Source organism: Pipistrellus hanaki (assembly GCF_964339955.1).
Source record: "Pipistrellus hanaki genome assembly, chromosome: 4".
In the NCBI taxonomy this organism is placed as follows: Eukaryota; Metazoa; Chordata; class Mammalia; order Chiroptera; family Vespertilionidae; genus Pipistrellus; species Pipistrellus hanaki.
In genome coordinates this window covers 25,844,945-25,856,639 of record NC_140506.1, presented here as the reverse complement: position 1 = coordinate 25,856,639, position 11,695 = coordinate 25,844,945, and the positions used below count along the sequence as shown (strand labels likewise).

Here is an 11,695-nt window from a genome sequence, read left to right as displayed (position 1 = left end):
TTGTGTCCTGTACCCCTGGATCTAGACACACACACCCCCCTCTCCCCCCCTCCCCCACTCCTCTAGGGCTGCAGTAGATCTCGACCAGGCCTCTGACATAGCACGGGGTTGTGTCAGTGGTCGCCTAAGTGAGGAGTGAAAGACTCTCTCTTGGGTGAGAGACAGGAGGCTCTCTGCCCTGGAAGTCCTGGCTCTGCACCCCCACCCAGGGTCCCTCCCAGGGCCTGTCCCATGTTAGCTGTTGGCGCCCATGTTATTGCCTGTCCAGACCATACACTTTGAGGATAAGAGATCCACCATTTAACACTTTATTTATCACTTTTGACAACAATGTTAACAACAGCGAACACATGAGGAGCGTTGTGCGGACAGACATTAGCTGTTTCACTAAAGGTTTGCAGACCAGGCCTTGACAGCACCCCCATAGCGGCTCTGAGCCTCGCACTCTGAGTGGGGGGGAGCGGGGCCCTTCCAACCCCAGGGATGTTGCTGCTGAATGCCATTTAGACTGTCTGAGTCAGAACACCCATGACATTGACGTTACTGTACCCATCACTCTGATACAGTGATACACTCAGTACTCCCTAACAATAAGATGGTGTAAAAATATATTGCATGTACATATAAATTGTATTTCCCTTTCCTGAAAATCTTAGTACAAACTAGTATATGATCACTTTCAAGTTTATTTTACATTGTGCAAGTTTCATTTGTTTGGCTTGGTTTGGTTTTTCAAAAGTCTAAAGGAAGAGAGAGGGTTAACTAAAGCATCTCCAAGCACAGCGACCACTGCCTGGCACGCCACCACACTGGCCATGCTCTCCACGTGCCCACAGATGAAGGCAGGCCCCGGAACCACCAGGTTTCATAAAGCGTTCAGTGGTAAATCAGTGGAAGGAAACGACTCAGGGTGATAATTTCACAGTTCAGCTAAATTGTCAACCTGTACTGTATCGAACAGGTGACAACCGAGCGCCCCCATAGGGTGTGTGCTGCAGGACAGGGGGCAGCCGGCTTGTGTGTAAATACCCAGGAGGGAATGAGCACAAGCGGGTCCTCAAGGGCTCACCTGGCAAGGGCCAGATGGTGAATAGTTTAGGTTTCATGGATCATAGCATCTGTATCAACCCCTGCAAATGCCAATGTTGCTGCAAAAGCAGCCACAGACAGTATATAAGCACACGGGCGTGGCCTGTGCCATTAAAACTATTCACAGAAATAGGCGACTGTACTGGCCCAGGGTGTCGGTGAGCCTCTGCCTGCTGCCATAGTCTCCGTCCACTCAGACGGTCAGACGGCCACTGGCCTGCCTGGAGCTCTCCGCCACTGGGACACAGCGGCGGGGAGCACAGACAGGCAGTGAGCCGCGCCAGTGGAAGGCCTCCGCGGGCCTTTCCCCGAAGGGTCGGCATCCGCTATAATTTTCATCTGTCTCAAAACTCAAGCCCGAGAATATTAAAGGTGTAAAAATACTCCAGTATAAATATATATCTTACTATAATATTTTAAAATTATGTAATTTGAACTTCAGTTTTGGTAAAGCTAACTCTATTCCTGACTACTGCCCAGTTGTGTTAAATAGAAATAAATAAATATTCTGGTATAATCGGTGTTCTCAAATACACTCCTACTGTTCTCTGCTGATGTTCGGACACCGTCACACTGACCCCTCCCTCCTCCCCAAATGCATCCCGAGTGTCCTCCCTTGGAATGCATCCCGTCTCCCAGGTGTCCTCCTCGAACGCGGCCTGTCTCCGGGGGTGCCTGCTGTGCAGTTTCTTCTGTTCACAGATAGACGTTTAATTTCTATGTGACTATGGTTAGAAGCTGAGTGGCATTGCATAAAAACATGCAGCACAGACACACACTGCCTACGTAGTCACAATACTCAGAACCCGGTGGAGGGGCATGCACGTGTGTCAGTTTTGTGCAGTGAAGTCAGAGTTGAGAGGCTACACACAGACGCAATGATGCATTCACCAGGCGATTAAAGGGGCAGAACGGTGAATACTGAGTCCGCATGACCTAGCCCTTCTTCCTCCTCCTCTGACAGAGAGGGGAGGGTGGATTTCCAAAGCTCTACTTTGACTGGAGAACCATGAGTTGGCTGGGGACGGGCAGGGGACACGGGGTGACGGCAGTGCCTGTGTGGCCGGCGGGACCGTGGAGCTGTGGACAGACTCCCGGCCCGGGCGTGTGGGGAGTCGGGCCCAGGGTGTGGGGCTCTCCCCTGCGTTTGGGTGGGCAGGGACAGGGAGGCCACCGACTGGGAGCAGCTGTGTGCACTTGATTTCATTCAGAAAACCAAAAAAAGCTGCTGCTATCTGGGTCAGCAGAGCATTCTGACATTTTCCTCAGATGTGCGCCAAGGGTTTCCTATCAAGTAGCTCACCTCCACCAGCCTGAAGGGGTGGGGTGGGTGCTCCGCGGCCAGGGCTGCCTGGTAGGGCCGTGGGGGTCCAGTTCTGAGGCGGCACCATGGGAGAAAGCGCGGGCTGCCGCGGGGTCGCAGGACACACGCACGTTGTTTCTTTGCTTAGACCCCATTTCCCAGGGTGCTCCGGCAGGCTGGCCCTACATGGGGGCTGGAGCCTTCGTGTGGAGGCTGTTCTTGCCTGAAGGCAGTGCTCTGGGACAAGAGACCTGGTTCCAGGCACCTCTCTCCAGGGTCCAGCAGGCAAGGAAGGGCTGAGAAGGGCCTGCATCCAGGGTAGGCCCAGGTGACATCTGTCTCTGTGGGCTGTGGCGTGGGGAGCCTTCGCCAGCGAGGGTGCTGTAGTGGCCGAGGTCCTGCCGATTCCAGTGTCTGTGACGAGGGGGACGGGGCTGCTCGGGGGCAGGAGACCACGGCATTCCCCCGTGGCAGTGCCGCCAGGCATGGGGAGAAATGTGGCCCCAGAGGAAAACCTCGCCAGCACTGGAACACGAGGGCCGTGGTTTGTGATCAGCTTATTGTCAAGAGACACTGCACGTTCGGTTGTCTTCAGACGCGTTTTCCACAGGTTACTCTTGCCTTTGGGTTTCCCCTCAAGGTCCAGCCTCGGGGAGGGGAGAGGCACCGGGCGGGGACTGGCATCCCGCCTGCCTTTACCCAGCCCCTGGTCCTCAGCTTCCTCACTGCGAGTAGCATCGCCGGGCAGCTGAGGATCCCCAAGTTAGGAACTTTCGAGAGAATGGTGAGATTAGCCCTAGAAGTGGCCCTCGGAGCCTGTGCTCCAATGCCACACGCCGCGAGCTCCCAGGACCTCCAAACGAAGCTGTGCACAGAGGCGGACAGGGGGAGGGTGAAGGGAGGCCAGTGTGCGAGGGGCCTGGTGGAGACACAGCCCCAGCGGTGACCAGCCCGTGTGCCGTGGCAGTGCTGGTCCCAGCTTCAGCCGCCCGTGCGAGGCCAGGCCGTGCCACCAGGAAGGGGTGCAGAGCAGACACCGGCTGTGGCAGCCGGGCTCCAGGAAGCATTTTCTGAGAATGCCGTGGCTTTTCCCAGGACTGGCTCCAGGACCAGGTGACACACCAGGCTGTGGCTGCACTTCTGCAAATGAGTGTTGCCTTGTGGCCACTGTGAAAGCAAGCGCCCACCAACCCCAGCATATGCGTGGGTCTCTGTTGGAGGCCCTCTCTGGCCTGGTCTTGTGCAGTTTCCTGCACTCCCAGGCCCGGAGAGTTCAGAATTAACTGCAGAGGCTGGAGCCGCAGAGGTTTGTGCTGCACTGTGAGCAAAGGGGGTAGCCACGGTGACGGCAGCCTCGAGGCCCTGATTCCAGAACAGGGACAGGCAGAAGATGCCCATCACACACCTGTCTGTGAGGGAGCCTCAGGCCCAATAGGGTCCCGTGACCTGGAGACACAGGGACAATAGGGAGAGAGTTTTATTCTGAATCTTCCCTGATCCACTCTGGGAATAAACACACAGCCACTGTTTCTTCTGATTTCTCCTTTTCTTCAAAAAGCAGAATGAAATGACCTGTCCTTCGTTTCCATTTTAAAAACTTCTAACTTCACACTTCAGATCATGTTCCTTCGGTCTTCTGAGGAGCATTCTTTTACCGGCTCACCTTCCTTTGCACACCAGCCTTCAGCACATGACCGTCCTTGGCACAGACCTGGTCCGTGGGCATGTGTGTAAGCATGTGTGTGTGAGTGGATGTGTGGGTGCATGGGCATGTGTAAGCGTGTGTCCATGAGTGCATGAGCCTGTGTGTGCGTGTGTAAGCATGCGCCTGTGTGTCGCACATCTGAATGGAGCCTTCGCAGACGTCCCTGTGTCCTGTCCAAGGTTCACTTCATCTCCCCGGTGCTGCTGGTTAGTGCATTAGTGCCTGTTGCCCTCGTGGTTCCTGGGCTGGGCTGCTGGTCAGGAGGTCAGCATCACCTTTGGCAGGGTCTGTCCCACCTGCTCCTTTAAAACACCCCTTTCACCTACAAACCCGTGGCCTGTGTGGTCTGGATCCAGGAAACACGTTGGAAATGACCATCTGTTGACTTCCCAAAAGGGGATGAGGCAGGTGCTTTAGAGGAAGGTCAGAGAGTTCAGGGGCCGCACCTGGGGTAGGAGAGGAGCATGCCGGGGCTCCAGGCAGGAGGAAGTCTGGGGTCACCCCTGGCCCCTCCACCCCAGCGTCTGAGTTCTGCCCCAGGGAGCCCAGGAATGTAAAGAAGTGTGAGGTGATGTGGGGCCAGCCAAGGAGGAAGGCCCTATCCCCAGGGGACTGGCTACTTGCCCCCCTGCACCTTCTGGTCGTAGGTGCCTGCGTGCTTGTAGCCTGGCACGTAGCCCGACTCGTCCACCAGGTCCACGCGGCCGGCCTTGCCCTTGCCCCTGCCTGATGGGTCGAAGCGCTCCTTGTGGGAGCCGGTGAACTTGGTGGTGTCCGTGAGCCGCGACACGGTGGGCGAGGAGATGGCTTTCTGCAGGAGAGCAGGGAGGGAGATTAACAGTCATCGAACCACAGGAGAAAGAAGGGGCTTATCCCGGGGAGCCGGAGAGGGAACCAAAGGGGCTAGGCCCAAGCAGGAGGGGTGCTGGCGCTCCTGGAATCCACTCTCCACTTAACCCAGGGAGGAGGCCTGGGCTGGCCCACACCTGGGGATTAAGGCTCTCACCCTGTCTTTAGGCCACGGCCATCTGTCCCGTCCACTTCATGGACCCCATTTCCCAAGGGACCCGCCCAGCAGCCCCGCTCACCGTCACTCCGGAGATGATGGGGGCCTTGCCCTCAATGAGCCTGTGCACCTCCCGCACGGCCTCCTCGCTGCTCTTGTCCTTGAACCTCTTCTTGGAGAGCTCCTCCAGCGCCTCCTTGAACTGCTCGAACGTGATGGTCCGACAGGACTTGCCCCTGCAGGAGAAGGAACGTGTGCACCGGACCCAGGACCCGGTGACATTGGGGAACCCTAACCCTGCCTGGGCACCCACTGACATCGGGGGACCCCAGCCCTGCCTCTTGCCCACACCAGAAGCGAGTCTAACACTAAACCATAGAGCATGCCCCTCCCCCTGCAGTGTTTTCACCCAACAGTCAGTCGCCATTGGCAACTGCAGCAAATATAAATTGTCTTGGAAAAAAGCTTAAAGGAAGCACATCCTTTATGAACAACTGGACATTAAAACAGAGCTGTTGTCTGCTTCTAAATGGGGCATGTGTGTGGCCTCCACTTGGGAGGACTTTCAAAGAAAAGTCAGATTCGAACCACAGGGTAGAGGCCTTGGTCCCAGCTGGCAGGCAGTCTGTGGGTCATGGTTACCACCCAGGGACAAGAGTGGGGGACTCCCAGGATACCCAGCAAGGTGTGCCCAGGGCCCGCACAGAGGCCCACCAGCCCAGAGGCCGCACAGCCTGACAAGTGCCAATCAGGATGCACAGCACAGGGGGAGCCATGGGACTGGGCAGAGGCCGCGTACAACCCTTCATCCAGACGTACCAATGGCAGCACAGAGGTTCCCACAGGAGGTCAGTCCTGCAATTTTGAAACGCTCTAAACTGGCTTTTCACCTTTTATAATTTTAACTAAAAAAAGCGTTTTTGCCAGTTTGGCTCTTCCCCAGTTCAAAATGTTTTCCACAAAAGAGCAAAGGCTACTCAATGGAGCCAGGATCATCTTTCACCAACGGGACAGCCACATAAAGTAATGAGCTTCGACCTGTGCCTCTCACCATATACCAAGGCTAACTCAAAGTGGTCAGTCTAACTTTATTATAAAACCTAAAACTATAGCACTTCTGAAACAACATATAAGAAAATTCTTACGACCTTGGTTAGAGATGTCTTAGAAATGACTCCAGAAAACAGTCCATCCAAAAGAAGGATGGCTTATAACTATTTTCTTCAAAAGACACTGCAATGCAAAGACAAGCCACAGACTGGGAGAAAAGACTCGCAAAGCATATCTGATAAAGGACTGTATTGGAAACACATGAAGAACTCTGAAAACTCAAGAAGAAGAAATCCAGTGTAAGCAATTGGACAAAATACTCGAATCAAGACACTTCACCAAGATCGGTGGGTGTGAGAGACTGCACGTCGTCAGTTCCCGCGGAGACGCCACACACCACAGGTGGCCCCAGTGACTAGAGGACTGGGAAGACAGCCCCATCGCTGGGGAGATGTGGGCTCGGGCTCCGATGCAGCCGGTGGGCACGCAGCGTGGCGGCCACTGTGGAAAGCTGTCTGGCAGTTTCTTAAAGGTCGCACCTGTGGCATGACCCCAAGACCCACTCCTGAGTCTCACTCAAGAGCAATGAAGATAAGCTCACGCATTATTGCTCACAGTTCTGCTCATGGTCACCAAGACCCAGAAACAGCCCCTGTCCTTCAGCAGTGGATGAACAAGCATGCCCCCAGCAAGCACAGAGGTTCCCTCCCATGTTACACGTGTGTCTGAAGAGGGCCATGCTGACTGACAGGCCCATGAGCAGGAGACTGCTGATTGGAGGTTGCAGCCCAACATCACCCCTCAGGGAGGCCATTCGGCAGGAGGGATGGGCCCTCTGGCACATTCAGAGCCGTCTGTCCCGAGGGCATTGGCAAGGACAGGACCACAGGGCAGGGGCTTAGACCAACAGTGTTTGGTGGTGGGTTCTGCCCTTCAGACAACATCCACAAATGCATGAAGTCTGTGGGCCTGGAGGGTCATTCCAGGGAAGCCGCCCTCAGCCTTGGGTGCCTGGAATGGTGCAAACACAGCCTCTTGTCTTCCTCCTGACCCTGCTGGAGGGTAACCTCTGGGGCCCGAGAAGGCCTGTTTGTCCTGGGCTGTCACAGGCGCTCCTGTCTCCTATTCACTGCCTGCCCAGGCTGGCAAGTGGACACCAAGCCCGACGGCTGGCCCGGTGACCAGTCGCTAGAGCGCACAGCCCTCTATGGGCATTGCGGCACCAGGCGCCACCAGGGTGAGTCACTCCGGCCAGGGTGGGGGGGTGGCCCACAGGGACTCCCGTCAAAGGGCACATTCAGATTGGGCTGGACACACAGGTCCAGGGCCCTGACTTGCCCGCTCCACCTGGCCGGGCCAGGTGTCCCCCAGGATCCCACTGTGGCTGATGGGTGGGTCTCAGAGCTCTCCCCAGGGGAGCTGCTGCCCTACTGCTGAGAGAGTCCCCAGGGAGTGCTTCCGTGACAATGCCAGGCGCTTCCCCGGGGACAGGATCGCATCACGCTGCAGTCCACACAGAGCGAGCCTGTTCCCAAGTGCACATGGCGGTGTCCCCACAGCCCTCCACCCCTTCCGCCCTGCTTAGAAGCTGTTGTTCTGCTAGAAAGCCAGACGCAAGGCCCCTGCGTCCCCTGGGCCTCCCGGCCCAACTCAGGGCAAGCAGGGAGGGGCTGGGCGGGCTGCTCCTGAAGGCCACCCAGGGACACTTGGGCCAGTCCATTCCTTCCAGGACAGACCAGAACTGTGTGTCTCCAGGGCCAACACCCAGGATGTACCCAGGATGGAACACCCACCGTGACCCCTGTGCCCTCCTTGCCAGCACCTTCGAGTATCAGAGCGAACTGCACTCTCCCAGGCCCCTCTCTGAGGGCCAGCGTCCAGGCTACTGAGCCATTGGGGGCGAAGGGATGGGAGTGCCGGAGAAAGCGCTGGTTCTCCCAGGCTCCCCTGACCAGCAGCAGATGCCACTGTGGCCATAGCATAGCCATATCAGCTCTCCGTGACACCCCATCCCACCCCACCCCACACTCCAGCTTCAATGGGCTCAGCCTGCTCCAGGCTCTGGACACCATTGGATGGCCTCTAGGCCCCAGGCCTATGCTTCTAAGATGCTGAGCCTCTGGGGTGCACACCCATGGCCCAGGAGCCCCTGCTTCAGACAATTTCCGTGTGTCCTGGCTTTGACTGTAGCATGTGTGGCAAGAATGGAGCAGCTTTCCAAGTCTTCAGTGACCGGGAGCCCCGCCCACCTGCTTCCTTCTAACCTGAGACTCAGATGCCAGACACGGGTTGAGCTGTGTCCCTGCACCCAGTGTCACGAGAAACAGGTTGTTTCCTCTGCACACACAGCACCCACCAGCCAAGCGTGTGCATGGGTCAGGAGAGGCTGCAGCAGAGACACCGCCCTCCTCTGCCCCCTTGGTCTGTCCTCTCCACTTGCAGGGAGGGAACCGCATGCCTGACCCCACACATGCAGACAGGATGGAAGGGGATGGTGCCGTCCATGCCCCCCCAAATGAGACTGTCAGGGTGACCCTCCTGCTTGTGCATATGCTTGTGCATAATTAATCTTTCAGACTGACCATCATCTGTCCTTTGGGGCGTGGAGGATGTCAGAGTCTTTGTCTAGGTAACAATAGTCTTCCATCTAGACCTGGTATAGAGCTGCAAGAAATTTGTTTAAAATTTAACATAGTAACATCAAAACAAACAGGCACTGCCATGGCGACAGGACCTAAACAAAGGCTGCAGATACCCTGGCTGGCGTCACCGCCCAGAGCCCTGGCAACCGCCCCCAAACAGAACTGCTCTTCTCTACCAAGTCAGCAACTTTGAGGTCTCAGCCGGTCCTGCAGGATCCTGTGACCCTACCCAGGGCACTGTGCACCCTGGCTGTCCCTCCCACGGTAACCTGTGGTACCCAGCAAGCCACCCAGGCAGGGGATTCCCTGTCCCCTTGTAGGGGCCCCTGTAGCCACCACAAACTGGACTTCACTGTGTGGTGACTATAATCCCTCACTGGGCTGGGCCACAGTTACCTGTTCTCCCATTCCATGTCTCCCAAAGTGGCCTGAGGCAGAGACACCAGGGGACCACAAACAGTCCTGGGCTCTGCAATGGGGAGCCCACCATGCCCAGGAGCTGAGGTTCACCCTCAGCCCTGAGTCTAAGCAGCTGACATCCTGCCTCCCAGGATAGGCATGGGGAGCAGATGGTGCCCACTCGCTTCTTGAGGCCATTGCCCCCCATTTGGGTAATGGAGTGCACATGCCTCCTGCACACAGGGTTTCTGGGCTTGTCCAGGGCAGCTGTCTTCTGATTGAGCCACCACCACACTTGCCACCTCCATCCCTTCAAGGTATTGTACGTGTGTGTGTGTGCCTATGAGCTCATGTGCACAGGCAGGCCTGTGTATGCATGTGTGAGCTCCTGTGTGCACATGTGTGTACATACCTGCATGCAATAGCTTAAAGGCAACTTACTGCAGAAGGAATTAAGAACGAGGAAAGAATTGTCCCCACCTGCCCCAGCACTTTGCATGTCTGGGCCAGTGCCAAGGGTGTGGAACCTGTGGCACTCCTTGGTGGTGACCTGTCTGTCCCTGGACACAGCACTTATCTCACCTGCCTCCAGCCCTTCTGTAACATTCCCCAGAGGGCCGTGGGCAGGGCCTAGTGAGATGCAGGTCAGACCTGGGGGACAGGCTTCAGAGCAGCACCTCTCAAGCTCTGCCCACAGTGGGCCAGGAGCTACCCCTGAGATCCCTCCAAGCTCCGGAGTACAGGGCAGTGCCTCCTCCCCGGTGGGTCCCAGCCAACCCCAAGGCAGCCTGCTCTGGTTCCAATCCCTGGGCATCTGATTCTGGGAAGAGAAGCATCTCGAAGCATCACACTTCCTCACAGCCCGGTAAGATACAAAATCCACCAGCGGACCCCGGATTGCGGCCTGGCTGACCACAGGCCTCCAGGAAGCTGGCTCTGCGGTGAGAGAGCCCAGCTCACTTACTTGATTTTGCTGAAGACGATGTCCACGTCAGTGACAGTCACGTTCTTCCCGTCGATCACCTGGCAGTCCTTGCACAGTTTCGACCAGTTCTTGCCGTGCATCTCCTTCCCGGTGGCTCTGGTGTCCCCATGCACCGCGAACCGCCGGAAGGCCTCCTCCAGGGCGCTGAGCTCCTGGGCCGAGGCGGCCGCCCCCTCGTTGGCACCTTCTGACTCCAGTGACAGCCTCTTGGCTGCTTTGTCCTTTGCAGGGTCCCCTGGGGACTTGGGGGGTGTCTTGTTGGCAGCCTTAGAGGCTTTTGCCTTGCTGTCGGCCATGTTTCTGGTGGAAAAAAGGAGAGAGGGAAGGGGTTATTCTGTTTCTTCGGGGCCGCCGTCCCAGGCTCCTCCAGCTCCCTCACAGGACGGGGCCGAGCCCTGGGCATGAGGGGGCAGAACCCCTGCCCAGGGGCCACAGCAGGATGGTGAGCACGTGTCCTGCTGCTGGACACGACACTGCCCCTCAGGCACCAGCACCCTGCCGGCCATTGCCGGGGTAAGAACCCGCCCCAACTAGTCAAAGCCAGCAGCAATTGGCAGGGCCATGGGCAGTGCACCCAGCTCAGACACCTGGGGCTCAGGGCCCCTTCCTTGTCACTCCCCCATCAGGGTCTCTTCCCTGGGCCACACCTGCTGGGTGACTCCCCAGAAAGACATCCTTCCCGGGGTCCATGGAGTGACGCCATCCTTGGGGAGGGGGTATCCAGAATCGGCTGCTCCCCTCACCTTAGGGCTGAGCCTGCTGCCCTCCTGCGAGTGGGAGAGGGAGACCTCAGGGAGAGGGAGACCTGGGGGGGGGGGGGAGTTGCATGCACTGGGAGAAGGCCACCACTGAGGGCCCCGTGTGGGGAGATGGGGAGCCCGCCCTGACCTGCCCGTGAGGCTCTGCCTCTGTGAGGTGCCAGATCCCCACAGCCGGGCGGGGTCCCCAGGGGCTCAGAAGATAGGAGCCCGTGCTGCCTCCAGCGTGTTTCAGGAGCACAGAATGCGATGCAGCCATGCAGCCTCCCCCTGCAGCAGGCTGTGGCTGGGGCAAGACCCTGAGATGCCCAGCCACGTGTAAGATCCCCCTGGGTCCCTGAGGAGTGGCTCAGCTCTGTCTGCCTCGCTGAGGAAGGACACGGCCGGGGCTCCATGAGAGGACAGAAGCCAGGATCCACTGGCGCACAACACACAGTCCGGGGCAATCTGTGCAAGCTTGCTCACAACTCTGCCATTCGCTGAACATCCCCTTCCATCTGTCTTCTCAACACCAGAGGAAGATGGGCGACTGCCATTGTGGGGGGTCCTGGTGGCCCTGCTGAACTCAAGATCCTATAAGTTCCCAACAGGAAGAAGTCAAATGCCCTCCACCACTGGACTGGATGTTCTCAGGGGCCTCGGGGACTGTGGACCCACACTGCCCCCGTCCCCATCCTCCGCGATGGCGCAAAAAGTGCACCTGCTGCTGAGAGAAATCCTGGACACCCGGTGATGGAGCACAGCGGGCTCTGGGTGTG

At 57.4% G+C, this 11,695-nt stretch overlaps 1 protein-coding gene across 2 annotated transcripts in view; it reads right to left on the bottom strand.

The window, feature by feature from the left end:
• Positions 1-285: 285 nt before the first annotated feature.
• The window catches only part of TPPP (tubulin polymerization promoting protein), a 30,999-nt gene continuing 19,589 nt past the window's right edge, over positions 286-11,695 (bottom strand). For both annotated transcript variants that reach the window (XM_084880620.1, XM_084880621.1), the window contains 3 exons: positions 10,159-10,479; positions 5,186-5,339; positions 286-4,908 (listed from right to left, as the gene is read on the bottom strand). In XM_084880620.1, coding sequence (XP_084736746.1) covers positions 4,714-4,908; positions 5,186-5,339; positions 10,159-10,475 — 666 coding nt within the window. In that variant the 5' untranslated portion in view covers positions 10,476-10,479 and the 3' untranslated portion in view covers positions 286-4,713. The remainder of the gene's footprint in view (positions 4,909-5,185; positions 5,340-10,158; positions 10,480-11,695) is intronic.